Below are 18742 nucleotides of genomic sequence, written 5' to 3' on the forward strand. Positions count from 1 at the left end.
CCCGGTGGACATAGCACTCACGTGGCACACAGTAGGGTGATCAGGGTCCTCTTCGGTCCCCAGGAGGGCGGCACTGTAGGTGGCTCGGTGGCTGGGCAGCAATGCTAGGAGCAGACTCGGAGAAACAGCTCCTCCCCTTTAGCGTGAGTCGACCTGTAACTGGGGGCACCTGGAGGCTGGCAGGGACAGGTACTGCAAAGACTGAAAAGAAAGAAGAGTTAAAGAAAACCACACCAAACTGGCCAAAAAGGTACTGTAATCTGGGTTTCAAGGTATATGTAGAATGCTCTCTTTTTCTTTAAAAGACTTTTTTTTTTTAAAGATTTTTTTTGAAGTCATCTCTACACCCAATGTGGGGCTCGAACTCGCAAGATCAAGAGTTGCATGCTCTTCCCACTGAGCCAGCCAGGCGTCCCTAAAATTTTTTTCTAAATGAAATTTTACAAAGGTGTATAGAAAGCTGTTGATATAATGGAATGATCATCTTAAACTGAGGGATCCTCACCAGTTTTATTTATTCTTTTTCACCTTTAGTTCTTCTTCTTATTGTGATTACTGCACTACAAAGTGACCAGGTCTGCTGTGGGGAACAATTTGCTATAAAGCTTCAATATCCAAGATGAAAGGTCAGGGGCTTGAGGGGCAGAGGACTTGGAGAGATTAAATCATACTTCTTTTGTACATTTCTTTGCAACCTCCTGTGAATTTATAATTACTTCAAAATGCAACGTTAAAAAAAGAAAAACAAGGGGCGCCTGGGTGACTCAGTTTAAGTGTCCAGCTCTTGGTTTCTGCTCAGGTCATAATCTAATGGTTTTGTGAGTTTGAGCCCATGCTTTGGGCTCTGTGCTGACAGTGTGGAGCCTGCTTGGGATTCTCTCTCTTACCCCTCTCTCCGCCCCTCTCCTGTTCACGTGCTGCTCTCTCAAAATAAATAAACTCAGAAAAGAAAAAGAAAAACAGGCCATTCCCAAGTGGACTAGGAAGGACTAAGATCAGAGACTACACAGTGGAGGGAAAGCTATTCAGCAAGAAAATTACTTGACTACACTCCTGATCTAAGGAGCAAGTTCAGAATAAAGAGAAGAATAGTTATCAGGACCCTCTGAAAGAAAGGTACCATTAGAACTAGAAGTCAAGTGTTTCTCTAACTATATGGCAATTCATATGTTTATAAAGTTACAATATTATTTTATGTTTTTTAAATTTTATTTTTGAGAGACAGAGACAGTACGAGCAGGGGAGGGTCAGAGAGAGAGGGACACAGAATCAGAAGCAGGCTCCAGGCTCTGAGCTGTCAGCACAGAGCCTGACATGGGGCTCGAACCCGCCAACTGTGAGATCATGACCTGAGCTGAAGCCAGAGGCTTAATTGACTGAGCCACCCAGGCACCCCAAAGCTACAATATTTTTATTAGCTACAAAGTAGCTACAAAATGAGTTCTTGGTTATAACAGCTGATGGAGGTATTTAGCATATATATATATTTTTTTTTATCAATAAAGTTCTATCTCAATAAAGCAGTTTAAAAAAACAGTCTAGGGGCACCTGGGTGACTCAGCTGGTTGAGCAAGCAGCTTCGGCTCAGGTCATGTTCTCACCACTCATGGGTTCTTTGCTCGAGCCTCACCTTAGGCTTTGCACTGACATAGTGGAGCCTGCTTCAAATTCTCTGTCTCCCTCTCTCTCTGCCCTTCCCCACTCGCATTCTCTCTCTCTCTTAAAAATAAATAAACATAGAAAAGAACAGGTGCCTGGATGGCTCAGTCATTTGGGCGTCTGACCTCGGCTCAGGTCTCATTCATAGGTTCAAGCCCCGCGTCAGTCTCTGTGCTAATAGCTCAGAGCCTGAAGCCAGCTACAGAGTCTGTGTCTCCCCCTTTCTATGCTCCTTACCCACTCCTTCTCTGTCTCTCAAAAATAAATGAATGTTAAGACAAAAATTAAAAAAAAAAAAACCAACCAGTCTAACACTCTGAGATCCTTCCCCTAAACCACTCTGCCTTCTATAAGTTGACTACTTTGAATTCAAGGCATTTTTGTTTGTGCATTCAACAAGTATATATCGAGGACTTCCTGTATACCTAGATCTATTCTGATTTGTTGGTGAGGAAATGACGCATGATATCAGACTGTGGCGGGCAAGGAAGGGAGGCTGAAGGGGCCGCGGTGGAGAGGGAAGAGCTGGCAGGGACGACAGGTAGGAGGACCCCGTGGAGTTCAAGAATTGTTGGCAAGGGTATTGGAGGGAAGCAAGCAGAAAATAGGGGCATTGGTAACTAGAGAATGGGCTGTTTGAAACGGAGGCTGGGGAGAAGTTTCAGTTACTGACAACGGCCAGTTCTTGGATGTAAAACGTCGGAACTGGCAGCCGAGGTCAGGTGGGAGGAGAAACCACTGGCAGTCAGGAGATCAGGAAATTGAGAGTCCTGAGTGTTGGAAAGGTTGTTCCGTGGATTCTGGAATCACTAAGAATCACAGCAGGAGTAGTGAGGAAAGAGGTACAGAGACACACGGTAGACCCTAAGTGGTGGGATTCTAGGGGAGTCTCTCTCAAGGTGTGTGGATGACATGACGCAGGGATAGTGGGTGGTATAATCTGATGACGTGGGCTTTAGAGAAGCATAGAGGTTCCAAGAGCGAGAAACAGTGTCTGGAGGTACAGTGGTTTTATGTTACCAGCTGGGTCTGGCTAGTGTCAGCTTCCTGGTTGTTGTCAAAATGGGTTATGAGTGTTACTGCTGAACACTACTGGTAAGCAATGCCAATCAAGCCATCGTTCAGGGGCACAAATGTCCCTTAAAACGTCACATTTCTAAGTTTGCCACCTGTGTCTGTAATTCTCCTTTCAGGCCCAGAATTCTGCAAAGCGGTAAGTGCCGGAGCTTCGGTCCTCAGGAGCGTGGAGCTGAGACATCGCTAGAGGGGAAGTGGCTACAAGAGGGAGTCTGTTTAAACACCCTTAGTGTACTGATTGAATAATGCTAGGAAAACTGAATTAGCCAGTGATCCAAAGGCCTGGAGAGGAGCTGAAAATAAAAGATGAAGACGAAAGTCTGAAATGAGAGAAAATGTTAAGATGCTGCATATCAGAAGATATCAGCTTTCTAGCTCACAATCTCTGTCTATGCCTCCTGACATCCAACCTCCTTTGTGAAGCTAATGTTACATATTTTAGGGTTTGTTACTTGGTGTGTAATTACAGATATCAAAACTGTAATGTCATGCTTTTCTGAGCGTGACAAAAACATATAAAGAAAGTGGCTTAAACATAAGTTTCTTAAAATTTTTTTTTTTAAATTTTAGAGAGAGAGAGCATGAGTGGGGCAGGTGCAGAGGGAGAGAAAATATTTTTTTTCTTTTTTTTTTAGACAGAAAGAAAGTATATGATGTGGGGCTCTATCTTAAGGTTTTAAGATCATGACCTGAGTGGAAATTAAGTTTTTATTTATTTATTATTATTTAAAGTTTTTTAAATTTATTTTGAGAGAGAGAGAAAGAACATGCTCATGAGCAGGGGAGGGGCAGAGAGAAAGAGAGAGACTCCCAAGTAGGTTCCACACTGCTGTGTGGAGCCCAGTGTGGAGCTTGAACCCACGAACCTAGAGATCATGACTTGAGCCAAAATCAGGATGCTTAACCAACTGAGCCACCCACGTGCCCTCACAGAGGTTTCTTTTTGATATAAAGTAGTGGAGGCAAAGCATCAAGGGCTGGTGTAGCAATTCTCTTTCATGGGAGTCTGCAGGGACCCGGGATCCTTTCAGTTCTTTAGTCTGCCGTTCTGAGAATGAACCTCTCTTTTTCTTGGTCCAAAATAAAGTTCCAATTATCATATCAAAATTCCAAGCAGCAGAATTTAGCAAAGGGGGAGGGGAAAAAAGAAAAACTTTATACCAACAAGCTCTTCAGGAAGGTTCCTGCTGCCATTACATCCCATTGGGCAGAAGTTAGTTTCATGGTTGTATTAAACTGAAAGAAGAAAAAAAATACACAGTCAAAAAATTCTATCGCTATGGAAGAATGGCTATGGGACAGTTGGCAGTTTGTCCCACATGAATGTAGAAGTATAATTTCTTATTAAAGGGCAAAATTTACCCAAACATTTAACCAAAGGAGAAAAAGTGAGAGAGGGAAGGAGGAAGACAGGACAGATGTGACTGCAGCTAATGTGGTTCAGAGCAGAGAGGACAGCAAGTTGAGAGATTTTTTTTTTCCTGATAGTCTCTGTAGATGAAGGGAGAATGAGTTTGGAGGTGGAGAGGGGGACCTAAGAAATTAGTGAGGATTTGAAATAGCCATTTTAGGGGAAATTAAACAGTTGTTTCATGATACAGGAGGAACATGGAGTAGAATTAATCGTTCGGGAGAAAAATTGGACACTGCGAGATTTATAGTGGCCCTAATTCATAATTCATTTTCCATCACACCTACATGTCCCCCTTCTGGCCTTGCGCAGACAATTTCCACCTGGAAAAGCAACTGCACTTAGAGCTTCCTTGTTGACTTCTTTGCCAAGTCCAATCAAGAAGATGGTATTTTCTTACTGGTGCTGAGCACAGGTAAGAATTAAATGTCAAGGAAATGTCAGGCAGGCATTCACTGACCAGGGATCTCTGATGATTATGATAAAAGAAACCAGAGTTAAGCTTGTGGGTTGAAGGTAGAGAAACTCAGGCCATCTGAAGGAAAACAGAAATTGCAAGGATATCCAATGACCAGACCAAACAAAACAAAACAAAAGCAAAAATAAAATCGAACTGGAGTCTGCAGGAAGCCAGGCAGCTTCAGGGTATTACTGTGCCATCTCTTTCATGTAGGCATCCTCATATGACAAGTACACAAGTCTTATCCATTCTTCTAAGGACTGTACAATTCTTAGTTCTCAGTCAAAATTCTGTAAGGAGTCCGTCTGATTCACTTACAAACTTCCCAGCAAACTTTATAGGCTAAGCCCCTTATACTAGACTACATGAGGAGTTATCAGCCAACCTAATGGATGAGGCGGGCACCCTTCTGACTGGTATCTTACTCCATTGTATCGGTCAGGGTCCAGTCCAAAAAAGAGACACAGGAATTTGAACTGGGAAAGTGTGATATAGAGAACTATACCTAGTAACAGGGGATTAATTACTAAGGGTAAAGAGAACTCATGAATACAGCACTACTGGGTGTAGGAGCAGGCGATATGTTTAGGGCTGAGGCAAGTGACCCAAGTAAGGACCAAATCTGGAACAGTTTCCCTTGCAAGACTGAATGTCAGACTTTGTTGGAGAGGGTGTGGCTGTGATCCACTGTTTGCTGCTGAAGCCCAGGGCTGGAGAGGAGAGGGTGTCAGCAAAACTAGTTCAGAAGCAACCCACTGGGCTGCCACTGTTGCCTGCTTAAGACTTGCTGGGAAGCTGGTGGGAGGACCGGTGCACTCCCTGGGAGACGCCCTCCTACAAGGTGCTGCTGGCCCCCACGTGCCGCAGAAGCAAGAAAAAACACACCACTACCAGGATGAGCTTTTCTTTGTCAGCATCTCTCTAGTATCCTCTACCAACAAGTTTAATACTGTGCTAGCAGGCAAAAAGAAATGTTTGGAGCGCTCAGCCCCAGCATCACCAAGCAAAGAGGGATTCAGGAACTGAGAAGAAACAAACTCGTTACTGGCACAACCACAAATCTGTGCAGTTCCTGCACAAAGCTCAGCATAACTCAGCTTCCCCAAATGGGGGTCAGACATCAGAGCATTTCATTCAGGAAGGAGTGCTCACTGAACCAGTATCTGGACCCAGCATTTAAGAAATCTCATCTAGAGGCGCCTGGGTGGCTCAGTTGGTTAAGTGTCCAACTTTGGCTCAGGTCATGATCTCTTGGTCCGTGGGTTTGAGCCCCGCGTTGGGCACTGTGCTGACTGCTGAGCCTGGAGCCTGCTTCAGATTCTGTGTCTCCCTCTCTCTCTGCCCTTCCCCACTCACTCACTCTCTCTCTCTCTCTCTCAAAATAAAGACAAAACATTTTTAAGAAATTTGGTCTGTTTACTATTAAGGACACTAGTGACTTCAGAATTAAAAAAAAAATACAGTTTATTGTCAAGTTAGCTAACATACAGCATTTGCAGTGCGCTCTTGGTTTCGGGGTAGATTCCCATGATTCATTGTTTACACACAACACCCAGTGCTCATCCTAACAAGCGACCTCCTCAATGCCCTTCTTGCATTTCCCCCCCTTTGCCCCCCCCAACCCTGTTTGTTCTCTGCATTTAAGAGTCTCTTATGGTTTACCTCCCTTTCTGAAACTATTTTCCCCCTTCCCTTCCTGTTAAGTTTCTCAGGTTCCACATATAAGTGAAACCATTTATCTGTGACTTCAGATTTCCTAAATAAGAGGAAAATAGAGCAGGCAAGAGGACTTCTCTTGCATTTGCTCAGCAAGCTCGTTTTCTCACTTACTGGGGATGTTAGGAGGCCCAGGCTGGTGGAATTTGTGGGGGAGCCACTAAATCCAGGGACCCAACAGAGAAATAATTCAGCTTCAGAATGGCTAGAATAAGTACTGACCAAGGAAAACTAGCTTTAGACTAGTGGAGTTTTGGTATTTGCACATCAGGGAAGCTTAAGAGATTTCCTTGTGATGGCTTTTCTTTTCCTGGTCCTTGTGATAAAAGAACCTCACGGCTTGTGTATTTTATGAAATGCTTTAAGGTCAACTGTTCAATTTGGACAAATACAACTCATTTTTGCAACAGGCTGAAAAGACCAACTTCCCTAACTCAAATACATTCTCCCTGTGCAATAGAAATTTGACTATTAATGCTCTGAGAAACCCTGGATTTTAAGTTGGCTCTGAGAGTAACATTTTGTTTTTTATGCACGCTGTCACGCATCCAACAGTAACAAATGCCAGTGATCCTAAAATGAAAAATGCCACTTCAACAATAGTATTTGCAAAGTGCTGTAAGATCTCACAGGATGCAGTGAAGAAATTTCAGAGATTGAGACTATCAGGAAGTGTTTCCTTCTCCATAAATATCTCTTCCTGTAATTGGATTAGTTACTCAAGGCTGATTTCATTTCCATTATGGAATCAGATTGGGACCAGAATCAATTTAAAGTCTATCAACTGGCCAACAGAACCAGCGAGAACTGACCAACTCGTCAGTTGTTGTCAAGGCTGCACATTGGAATCAGTTGAAAAATTTATAAACTGCTGTCTGGGCTCATCCCTACACAATTTAAAAACTACTTATGAGTTAATTGTATGTTCTTATTAAAGGACAACTCTTCGGGGAAGTACCATTAGCTCCCCCCCCCCATTTTACCGTTTAAGTAACAAAACAACCCCCAAAGCTAAAGCCTTTGGTAGACTCTCAGGAATTTAAACTTGCTATTCCTTCCCAAATACTGTTCACTTAAGCAGTTTTTTTAAGTAACATCACAAAAGCCCTAGGATAATTTAGTTCTTGTGAAGTTACAGGTTTTAAGAATACTTTTATTTTTGTAGACATGATTTGTAGCTTTCATCATATTCCTAAAAAGGAGCCCGTAACTCAAAAGTTAAGAACCATTGCCTTAGAGGGGCAGCGCCTGGGTGGTTCAGTTGGTTAAGTGTCCATCTCTGGGTTTTGGCTCTGTGCTGTGGGTGCGGAAGAACCTGCTTCGGATTCTCTCTGTCCCTCCCCAATTCCTGTGCTTTCTCTCCAATAAAACCCAAAAAACAAAATGAAAAACCCCACACTGCCTTAGAGGAACGAAGGCACTAAACCCACCAAACATTATATATAAACTAGTTATCAAAATGAAACTCATATTAAAATTTCAAGATTGGTCATATACTAGGCCATGTAAAGTATTTAATTGCAAATGGAACATTAGAAAACAGGTGAAAGATACTAATACATGAAAAGGTAAAATCACTTCAGTAAGCTGAGAACACCACAAGGAGGCGATCATTGCATCAAAAGCTTTTCGATTTTGCTCATGTTGCAAGAAAGAATTCTGGGTGGCTCAGTCCGTTAAGCATCCAACTTTGGCTCAGGTCATGATCTCATGACTTGTGGGTTCAAGCAACATTGGGCTCTGCTGACAGCTCAGCCTGGAGCCCGTTTTGGATCCTAGGATTCCCTCTCTCTGCCCCTCCCCCACACACATGCACTCTCTAAAAAATAAACAAATATTAAAAAAATAAGTATTCTGAGAGGTCTTTTTCACAGCCACTTGTTTTCCCAGTGTTTCAGGAAGCCACTCCCCAAATCAAATCATTGTATTCAGCAACAGTATTAGCATATTCAACTACTTACAAAGTGTTCAAGAGCAAATCTAACACTAAAAATCATATGAAATAAAATATAGCTTGATAGTACTTTCATCTCTATGTGAAATAAACCCTTCCCACATTTTACCTAAAATACAAGGTTAAATTAATATTTCAGGTGAACTATATTCAAGAGTAGCACCATCATTCAGGTATGCTAAAAATATTTCCAATGTATATCTTTCATTACCTGAAAATACTTTTCTAATTTCTACAGGTCATGTCAATTTACTTGAAGCTCAATTTAAAAGGCATGACTGAATCTTATTTACAAAAAAAAAAAAAAAAGCATAGCATTTTCCAGAAAGGAATTCCTTCATTTAATGCGATGTTTCTGGAGTTAGGTAGGTACAAATGTTAAGCCCACATAGGAAGGGACTCTTCCAAATGTACATGTGCGCCATTAACACTTTTGCAAGGTGGCTTCCGAATGCCCATCAGGCCAGCCAATATAAACAGTGAGATAAAACATGTTAATATGGTACACTCTTTCAGTCTTGGCACTGACCCAACAAATCACCTTGCACCTCAATTTCTTGTTCTAAGAAAAACTGGATGAGTTAATCTTACAAAAGTTACTTGAGTCCAAATTTTAAAGGATTCTAATTATGTGATCCAAGTGCAAAGTATCTCAATAAACACCTCTGTGAAAACTAGGTAATCCTCCAATCCAAAGAACCACCTAGTGACACAGAGAACACCCACTGACAAAGGGAAATCGCTGTCACTTTAGAACCTAGGAAGGGTTACTGGCGACACGGATGTGTCCAATTCTAGTCTACACATTTAAAGTTCACTGGTCATCTGGGCACTGAGGTATCCAGCCCTCTACACAGAGCGGGACTCAACACCGCATCAATACCCACAACAAAAATACTTTAAAAATGTTGACAAATGGGGGAAAAGCCAACACCCAGAATAAAGGATTTCATCCAGTATTTATTCCACACTCATGATCGTTCTCTGTAATCAGAATACAAGTCATAAGAACAATCTATCAAATAATTTGCTGATAATCTTAAATAATGCAGCACAGCATTACTTTTAATACCTCTCTGTTCTAGATTAAGTTTAAAAACTCAAACAGCAATCTTCATTATCAATAAAAAAGTTCTGAATTTTAAAAAAAGGACACTATATCAAGCGGTTTCATAATTTAAGTATTTCCCATTTATAAAAATGCTTTGGAAGCTTCAGGCTTGAATCTATTTCTCTACTCATCTGCCCCACCCTCTCCCAATTTCATGTTAGTACAGGGTTGCTGCAAGAATGCTAGGCTTTAGACATTAATTTTTTCCTTTAATATAGTACTTTAAAATCTGATAAATTCAAGAAAAAAAGATTACATGTCATGTATTTTTTTCAAATAAAAAAGGAAAGCTAAATGAATAAACTTTAGGCATACTAACAGTGTCCCTTTGAGGTAGAATGCTAAAAGGACTTTTGATCAAATCACAGCCTAATTGAAACCTCTGCATCAGAAACGAACTTGTCATTAATCTCTCTAAAGTTACCTGTGGAGAATATTAAGTGTAACATATTAACAAGAGCCTTCCAAGATAATATACAGTGGACAAGAATGTTGATCCTACAACTGCTGCCTTCATGTACACTGAAAGCACAAAATTCTCCTATAATAGACATCCAAGATCCATTCTCAAAGTCTTTAGCATTCTATTATGAAAAGCACAGCCATGCTAACTTCAGTACACAAACCATAATCCCACACCTACAAAACAAAAAATAGAATTAGTGGCAGTTTATTGCCTTATACAAATTTAACCAATATGGCAACCATGCCAAAGGAATTAAAACATTTTCAGGACATATGTACAGACTGTACATCTCAAAAACAATTAAACAATAAAAATTCAAGAACAATCTGTGCATCATGTATCAAACTCAACAATTGGGTGGAAACATCAATGCAATAAATGGGATTACAAAGGCACTTCCCTACACAAAAGAGGAAATGAAAATGCAGCCTACAGGGAGCTTGAAGAGTGTGTAACTACCGCACAATCTCAACTTGGGAGGAAGAAAAAGAAAGCAGATTTAATCAAACATTTATAGGATTCAATGTGATCCACTTTAAAAAAATGTTTTTTCACACAGTCTCATCTTTGTTTTTATGTTGTTTTTCTTGGCTGTCTGGTTCTATACTTTGGCTCCTTCGACGATCATGTTTGTCAGACTGGTCCTTACTATCACTGTGATCTCGTTTGTGGGAACGTTCTTTGCTTCTGCTACGCTTCCTAGATTTTTCTTTGCTGGGGCTATGTTCCCGTTTTCTTGATTTTTCAACACTGTCAGTTCTTCCTTGACTGCCACTTCTACTTCGTTTATTTGATTTTTCTTTACTTTCATTTTTATGTTTACTTGATTTCTCTTTGCTCCTGCTCCTGCTTCGTTTCCCTGCATTTCTACTTCTACTCCTACTTCTGTGTTTCCTTTCTCTGCTTCTACTCCTACTGTGTTTTTTCTCCTTTTTTGAATCCTTTTTGTCATCTCTATGCCGCCTATCATCTTTATCTTCTTTGTGTTTCTTCTCTTCTAGCTCACCTCTACTTCTCCTCTCCTTGGACCGTTCTCTTGATCGCTCTCTCTCCTTTTCTCGGTCATTGCCTCTTTCCTTATCATAGTCACGATCTCGTCTTCTACCTCTCTCATTTTCTTTCTCTCTTTCCCGGTCCCTGTCCCTTCGGTCCCCTTTCCTGTCCCGACTTCGACTACGACTTCTATGCCTTTCCCTACTCCTGCTACTCCGTCTGCGCTCTAGCCCCCTATCAATACTTCGGGACCTTCGCCTTTCTTTCTCCCTCTCTTTGGCTTCCCGCTCTAGTCGCTGGCGTTCCTTCTCTCTTTCTAATTCTCGGTCAAAACTAGAAGACCCATGGCCCTCTCGATGATGGCTTCTACTTCTTGATCTTCTTGGGGACCTCCGTGGACTCAGTGATCTCCTTGGAGACCTAATATTTAAGAAGGAAAAAAATTTCAATGAATAAAACACATCCTAAAAATTTAACTTTCATGACTGTTTTTAGATCCCCAGACTTACATGTTCCTTACAAACATGTTAGAAACAATTAAAGGCCTTGAAAGGCAGAAAATGACCTTATAAGGTTAAATGTGACAAACGCATAAAATGAAAGCATAAAAGGAATTTCCTACGAATTTGCTACTGATTTCCAACGATCTTTGTATAAAGTCTATTTTTAAAGTAACTGCATGAATTACATTACCTCGAACGCCTGCGTTCAACATGTCTGTCTATCTCCTCAGCACCTTCCTTCCCATCTTTTTTGATTTTTCTAGGCCGGGTTTTAATCTGTTGATCAATATTCTTCTGAACTGGAACCGGAATTCTTGGAAACAGTGTAGAAAACCACTCCAGCTTTGTGAGAAAAGATCGTAGCATTTCTCCAATGGTCATTACACAGCCTCCACCAGCCTTCACATCTAGGTCCTATAAAAACACAAAAGATACCCTAGCCGTCAAAAAAAAAAAAAATTCAATATGTATGTGAATACTATAAAAATATTACCATCTTTGGAATCTCAAATACAAAAAAAATCTAACAGAAAAATTTTAATTTGTGTACCCTACTAATCTGGCAATGAATGATACAGAGAAATATTTGGGCTTAGTGTGTGCATGCAGGTGAGAACAAATCCTGCAGCCTCATGGGCATAAAGAGCACTGAGCTCACTCGGTTAAAAGGAAATATGAAACAGCCCCTTGGAGTACTAAACTCTGTGGAACAGTAAATTTAATTTATATTCCACATACCTACTACGTATGTATTTCTCTCTGTGGACACATCTGCACACATCATTCCTAGCACTGTAGCCTAACTACGTATGAACTACTTCAGACAATCATGTCTAAAGATTATCTTTTAACAGCTCTAATATAAAATGAAGCCCTAATAAAACTGGAAGCAATAGCAAACCAACTGCCATGAAGCAGTGAGGTTTCTAATTTAGAGTTATATAGAAAATAAATAAATGAACAAATAATTGGAAACGCATAATCCATGATGACCATTGTCTCTGAAAAGGGTCATTACCGCATGAAGGCCTTCTTGCTATGCCCTCTCACAGCTCAGGACATGTTAGTCAGCTATTGTCAGTCCCAAACCTATAGTGCAAGCACACAAGGAAAGTGAGATTTGTTATCTAAACAGGAAAACAAGAGCTAAAGGTAAAACTGCTTGCACTCACACACATTTAAGTGTTCAGATATACAGTATTTCCAAATATAATCGCTGCAGATATCTAAGGAAGAAAACAATAAGTTAGCTTAAATAGAGATCCTCAGGTTTGTAAATACAATAAAAATCAGATTAAATAGCATTCAGAAATAAACCTAATACAATACCAATCATAAAGAGGGACATGCTTTTTAAATATAGAAGAGAGAAGTGCTTTGGCCTGAAATTTTTCATCTAAAAAGAAAAACAATTTTAAAGATTTTGATTTTTATCACCTAATATATTTTTTGCTTCTTCAAAAACATTAACAATTCAGTAAACAGCCCCTGCCAAAAAAAAGTACAGAGAAAAATTCTCCATGTCTACCTACATGAGTGAGGTTTTTTTTTTAGGTGTGCACAAAATAATAAAAACACACTAGAAAGATCTCTATTTAAATGACCCTTAATTCAATAAATTCTTTCAATGTTTTAAATAGGACTACTAAAGCTTAGCACTCAAGGTTTACTTTATGGACCTTAAAATACAAAGTTTGGACTTTGTACTGGAGCTTAGTTTGGACAATACAGGTATGTATTAAGTACCCTTTGAGATCTTGGACTTCACAGTGTTAAGTATATTAATATAAATCTGATTTATATCTGACAGAATTATGGTTCCCAAAATAACTTTTACTCTCTAAAGGTCAACTTTGTTAAGCCTGAATGGCAAACTAAATTTATAATTAAAAAGCAAAAAGGGGCACCTGGCTGGTTCAGTCAGAGAGCATGTGATTCTCAGGCTCATGAGTTCAAGCCCCACGTTGGGTGTAGAGCTTACTTTTAAAAAAATTTTTTAGTTAAAAAAAAAAACTAAAGTACAAATTTTAAGAGAGGGTTTTCTTCTGGCTTTATAAATATGTATAGTATATTAGGAGTCAGAAAGCTAGAATTCAAATATTTTGATCATCTTGAACAAATCATCTAAATTCTCATCCTATTTAAATCCCACTCAGCTCTTCAACTCTGCACTTCTATGAAAGTGGGAGTATTATAACATGTGCAAGAAGTTAGAGCATAAAGAACTGAAAAGTTCCAGGAGAATAAAGTACTATAATTAGTATTGGATACATAGGTCTTAACACCTCAAACTTGAGCATGGCCCACTTAAAAAGTCGCTACCAACTGCACAAGTCAAATCAATACAAAGCGTAATTAGAAAAAAATTTCAATTGTTACCAAAACACATTTACACAATAAGAAAAATAAATTTAAGAAACGCAACCTAAGATATACAAAGTCCACTAAGTCTTAGTAAAAGGATGTCAATTCCAAGTCTGAGTGATAAAATTCTGAAAGACATTAAGCCTCCAATAAATAAAAGATATTAAAACCATGAAGATAATCAGAAGAAAACTAATTATTACCCTTGTTGACATACCTCTTCATCATCAAGGAAAGATTCAAACCAGTCCCACAGATCTGTAGGGGGCTGTGTGTACCTAGAATTACAAAAGATTGATTAGGCTTATATGAATTAAAATGACGTATTTAATGAAAATATAGATATATGCACGCTCACCTTATATACATAAATCCAAGAGCTCTAATATATGGAGAGTCTGTGTGTGTTATGAGACCCATTACTTGCTTGCGAGTTAACTTCAGGGTAAATAATTTGTATAACAAGCAGAAAGCTGTAGAAACTATTCCTCCTGTTCCAACACCTCGAACCTTTAGGAGAAACAGTTAAGATAAAGTAGTAAATTAACAGAGATATTTGACACCAATTGATTAATCCTATTAGGTATTAATAACAAGACATAATCCAGAACTGAGAAGAGAGCATTGATAAATAGCTACTTTTCTAACCCATTCACCAGGCAGTTGAATTTAGATCAAAACAAAAACCAAACTTCTAAGCTTTGCCAACTGCCATTTGGGTAACTGTCAGACTTTTAGTTTCCTAAATATAAACTTAGTTATCAGACACAGAAAAACTGAAAAATGCACGTACTTCTACTTACCCCTCCGCACATCCCTGTTTGGCCCGCTGTTTTCCTGCTTCCTTTCTCCCACGGCTCCACATGTGTGACCTGAAATAGAAAAGAGGAACACAACAAACATTCATACTTCGAATTTTTTTTTAAACTATGATTAAAGTAAACCCAAGTCCATAAGAGAGCAGCTTCTTCCAAAAGTTTGGAAGTTGGGCATTTTGACATGACGCATAAATTTTGTTTACATACATTATGTAAACCATCTTTTAAAAACTGCTTTGATTTAAAAAAAAAAAAAAACAATAAAACTGCCAGGGTTTAACAAAACCTCAACAGTTTTACGAGCAGAGATTTCATTAAAATAGCTTTGTAGAGAGCTGATACATGGGGAGCCAAGAGATTTCTAAGTCTCATATACTTGTAAAAAATATCTGATAATAGATCAACTTTATATCTTACTATGAGTTGCCTAAAAAAATGAAAAATCTAATTTTAAATTGGATTTAAGGCTCCAACTTAAAAAGAATCTAAATAAATACAATCGATGAAGTTTTAGTATTTATTTCAAAAAAATTCAACACCCTTAATTTTATGTTGGTTTAAAACTCTACATTACAAAATATCTTGGAAGTCTGTATGTTAAAACAAGAACAAGTTACTTCTAATGCAATATTATGGAACTTTATTCGTATGCTTTTTTTTAAACCATGAACAAGCATTATGCTCATTCCTGATTAAAGATGAAATTACAAGGGCCACACCTACACAGATCATTCTTGTGTGTATTTTCAGCCTAATGACATGAACCAATTCCATTTTCCCCATAATATAAACTGCCAAAAAAACTGAGTGTGACTGGTCATTCATTATATTAAGTGTAATCGATGCAGTATCATCTGTGTTGACATACTTTGCCTAAAAATAGCAAAGAACGAATACTAATAACATATTAACTCAAGGTCTTTTTTTAAAATAAAAAGAAAATTAAACGCTGTTCTTTCACTATGCAATTTTAAAACTGTATTTCTACCCATCCATGATTGCATTTTATAATCTTTTCAGTGGCCTCAGACAGAAAAGCATGCCGTTAGAGCACTACACTACTCTGCTCAGCATTGCTTTACTGTTTCATTTCCTTCCCGCAGTTTGCTGTATGAAAGATGTTTCGATTCCTTAAAAACTAGCCAAAGGGGGAATGCAACACAAAATCCGACTTAAAACTAGAAGCACACGTATTTCAATAATTATTTGATCTGGATATCTTCATAACAAAACCTGGGCCTTTAGTTTTATAACTAAATTTAAATTATTTCTAGTACAATCTTAAGTTTTCAAAACACAGTATTTGAAGTTTGAAAACAAGCTTTTCCTCTATCACATTAACATCGGCCTGTATTATGAAACAGAACCTGCCACAAAAGGAGCAGGAACCCAGTTTTCAATTGACTGAAGTTTACTACACAAAGCTAAGAAACAGTCACCATACTGTATTCATGCTGAAAAAGGTCTTACCTTTTTAAAAACTAAAAAAAAAAAAAAAACCCAAAAACCTAGTTCATAGTATTACAATTACTTACAATACTCCTGTAAAAGGATAGCAAAATTTCAGTGTACTTTACATACGCAAAGTTGAATTGTAGTCTCAAAATGCGATTTTCTATAAAAAACAACTATTTCAAAAATCCTTCAGTAACCTAATCACTTAAAGCATAGGGGGGAGATTGCAGATAAAATATAACCTAAAAACAAATAAAGAGAATTTCCTTTTCCTAACACCTCTACAGATACATATGTTCAGATCACAAAAAATACGTGTTCTGTCAAGTGTTTGAAGAGTCAAACAGACAAAAATGGATGGTATTTTATTAGATGCTCTAGCTAAAATATTTAAAAATCATTAATTCTATTATTAATTTTCCTTAAAATATTAATTAACCTTAAGAGGCCTGGAAGGTATTTTTAAACTATATAATTTGCAGGGAAGTGGTGGAAACCTATCTAGTCTAGTTGGTGAATAAAAGCCCAAAACCAATGGCCAAAAAATACCTAAATAGCCGTTCATTTAACCAGGGAAATGCATTTATGGCGATTGAGCATGATTAATAGTGCATACCTCTACCTGCGACCCTGGGCTGCTCCGAGCCTCGCTGCAAGACTGAGTCAATCCTGCTAACGAAACAAGAACTGAGACAAGAGTGCAGTGAGGAGGCGCCAGGTGAGCTCCCCAGCACAGCCAAGCCAGCACCGACCCTGCCGCAGAAGCCCAGGGCCCAGATAATTCTAAATAAGCCCAATGCACTGAGACCACTTACTCCTGACTTCCTGCTGGGAAAATTTCCAGGCCTTCTGTACACCTCTTGCACTGGCTCCTCTCCACCCTCAACCCTCCCACCCCCACCCGCAACACGCAATGACCATTTCCCGGTCTGGATCGGAGAGAGAATACCAACAACACGAGGCCAACACTGTAGTCAATATAAGCCCTGGCCCAGGATGAGCGGGAGAAGCACCAACAAGTTGGTGCTGAGTAGATCCACGTCAAAAGGAATAAATTTACATCTGTAAACTGGAGAGGATTGTTACTCTAGTCTACCCTTCCCCACCCCTCCCACCCAATTCCCTCCAGGGGTGGGCGGGAGGTTGGGGGAGGAAAGTTCAAGAGTGGCGGGCTCTCCCAGCCCTAAAAATCTGAAAAAGAAATGAGAGGGAGGCCCCCATTTGACCCCTCCCTGGCAGACTACTGGCCACCGCTGCCCCTGCCCAACCTTCCCGCACCTACAAAAGCTCAGACCTCAAGGGCTGCCTCCGTCCGTTTCTATACCCTCCCCTGAGTTTAACCCGCCCGCCCCCTGGCCCCCCAGGCCTAGACTCTTCATACCTTAAAGTAGATCTCGTCCACCACCTCGTGGTAGGTCTTGAGCTCGTAGAGCTGCACTTTGAAATAAGGCGACGACAGGATATTGGTCAAGATCATGGGGTTGAGGTTCATAGTCTTCTCGTTGCCCCACAGCGGCAGCACATTTCCTTGCTTGCCGGAGATCGCCGGCTTAGTGGCGCCGCCGCCGCCGCACTGCTGCTGCTGCTGCTGCTGGGCCGCGGCCGCGGCTGCCTGGTGCTGCGGCTGCGAGTTGCCTGTCAGCGCGGGGCTGTTGTTAGCCATGTTGCGGCGGAAGGAAGGAGGGAGGTAGGGAGAAGGGAGGGGGAGGGGGCCAAGCTCGATCTCGCTCTTCGGGACAACGGTCCGGGACCCTACTCCATGGAACGCCGTCGGGAGAGGGGACCGCCTCGCTGTCCCCCGGCTGGGCGAGGGAGGACAACGAGGACGCCGACAAATGGACGCTGGATCGAGAGCAAACGCCGAAACGCGGGCTGCGAGAACTCCCGGCAGAAGGCGAGCCGGCGGCCACGGAGCGCGATCTCTTCCGCCAACTGCCCCTGGGAACAAGATGGCGGGCCCGGCGGATGTGACGCCTCACGCCCCAGAGTTCCAAGATGAGCCGGGAGCCAATTAGAGACGCCCAACTGGGCTGGAAATTCCTCTTCCTAGTTCCGCACGTTCTGTGCACGCTGAGGTCCCCGCGGTGGTCTCCGGTGCCCGACTCGGAAGATTTCCCCTGGGAATCTGGGGTCAGGGGAAGGGGTTGCAGGCCCAATTCCTATGCGTTAGGGTCTGGACTGCTCTTGGAGGAAACTGTCCCAGTTTCTCCTCTTGAAAGCCAGGCAGGAAAGGGTTCGCATGGATATATGCTTGCGAATTCGTGACTCTGACTTGTGCGGAGTACGTTAGTCTCTTGAGTTCAGTTTTTAAGATTCTCTTTAAGGGAGGATGATCAGGACTATATTTCTCCATGTGATTACGGTGCAATCGTTACATCTTTCTATCTGCCAGCTTGTAGGGTACGGCCAGAGGTTTAATTGTTTGAGCCTAAATTTTTCAGCTGTAAGATTAGAAAACGTGCAGGGCTGTTAAAACATCTGAGCGTTAAAAGAGCGGCTATACCTGTGGAGGCTAGTAGAGTTCTCCAAGTATTTGTTAGGTGCCTTTGCTTCCCTCCTTACGCGGGTTCGTCCATTATGCGGATGCATTCTGAGTGGTAAACACTGGGCGAGGCACTGAACGGGGGTTGAGGAGGCGGGAGGACGTGTAAAAATGACTCAGAAATCGGTCTTGTCTCTCAAAAGCTATTGTTAACCTAGACGGATTCATGGTATTTGGCGTTAAGAGAAAGCTGCGAAAAGCACTTAAGTTTCT

The 18742-nt window shown here is 40.7% G+C and overlaps 1 protein-coding gene across 1 annotated transcript; it reads right to left on the minus strand.

Moving 5' to 3' along the window:
- Positions 1 to 9217: 9217 nt before the first annotated feature.
- PRPF38B (pre-mRNA processing factor 38B) lies at positions 9218 to 17938 on the minus strand. The gene is made up of 6 exons (XM_029948063.1): positions 17369 to 17938; positions 14518 to 14586; positions 14073 to 14224; positions 13932 to 13992; positions 11541 to 11764; positions 9218 to 11267 (listed from the first exon to the last, which is right to left on the minus strand). The coding sequence occupies exons 1-6, from the start codon at positions 17648 to 17650 to the stop codon at positions 10406 to 10408; spliced, it is 1650 nt and encodes a 549-aa protein (XP_029803923.1). The 5' UTR covers positions 17651 to 17938; the 3' UTR covers positions 9218 to 10405.
- Between the last annotated feature and the right edge of the window lie 804 nt (positions 17939 to 18742).

This window comes from Suricata suricatta, chromosome 8, assembly GCF_006229205.1.
Source record: "Suricata suricatta isolate VVHF042 chromosome 8, meerkat_22Aug2017_6uvM2_HiC, whole genome shotgun sequence".
NCBI lineage: Eukaryota > Metazoa > Chordata > Mammalia > Carnivora > Herpestidae > Suricata > Suricata suricatta.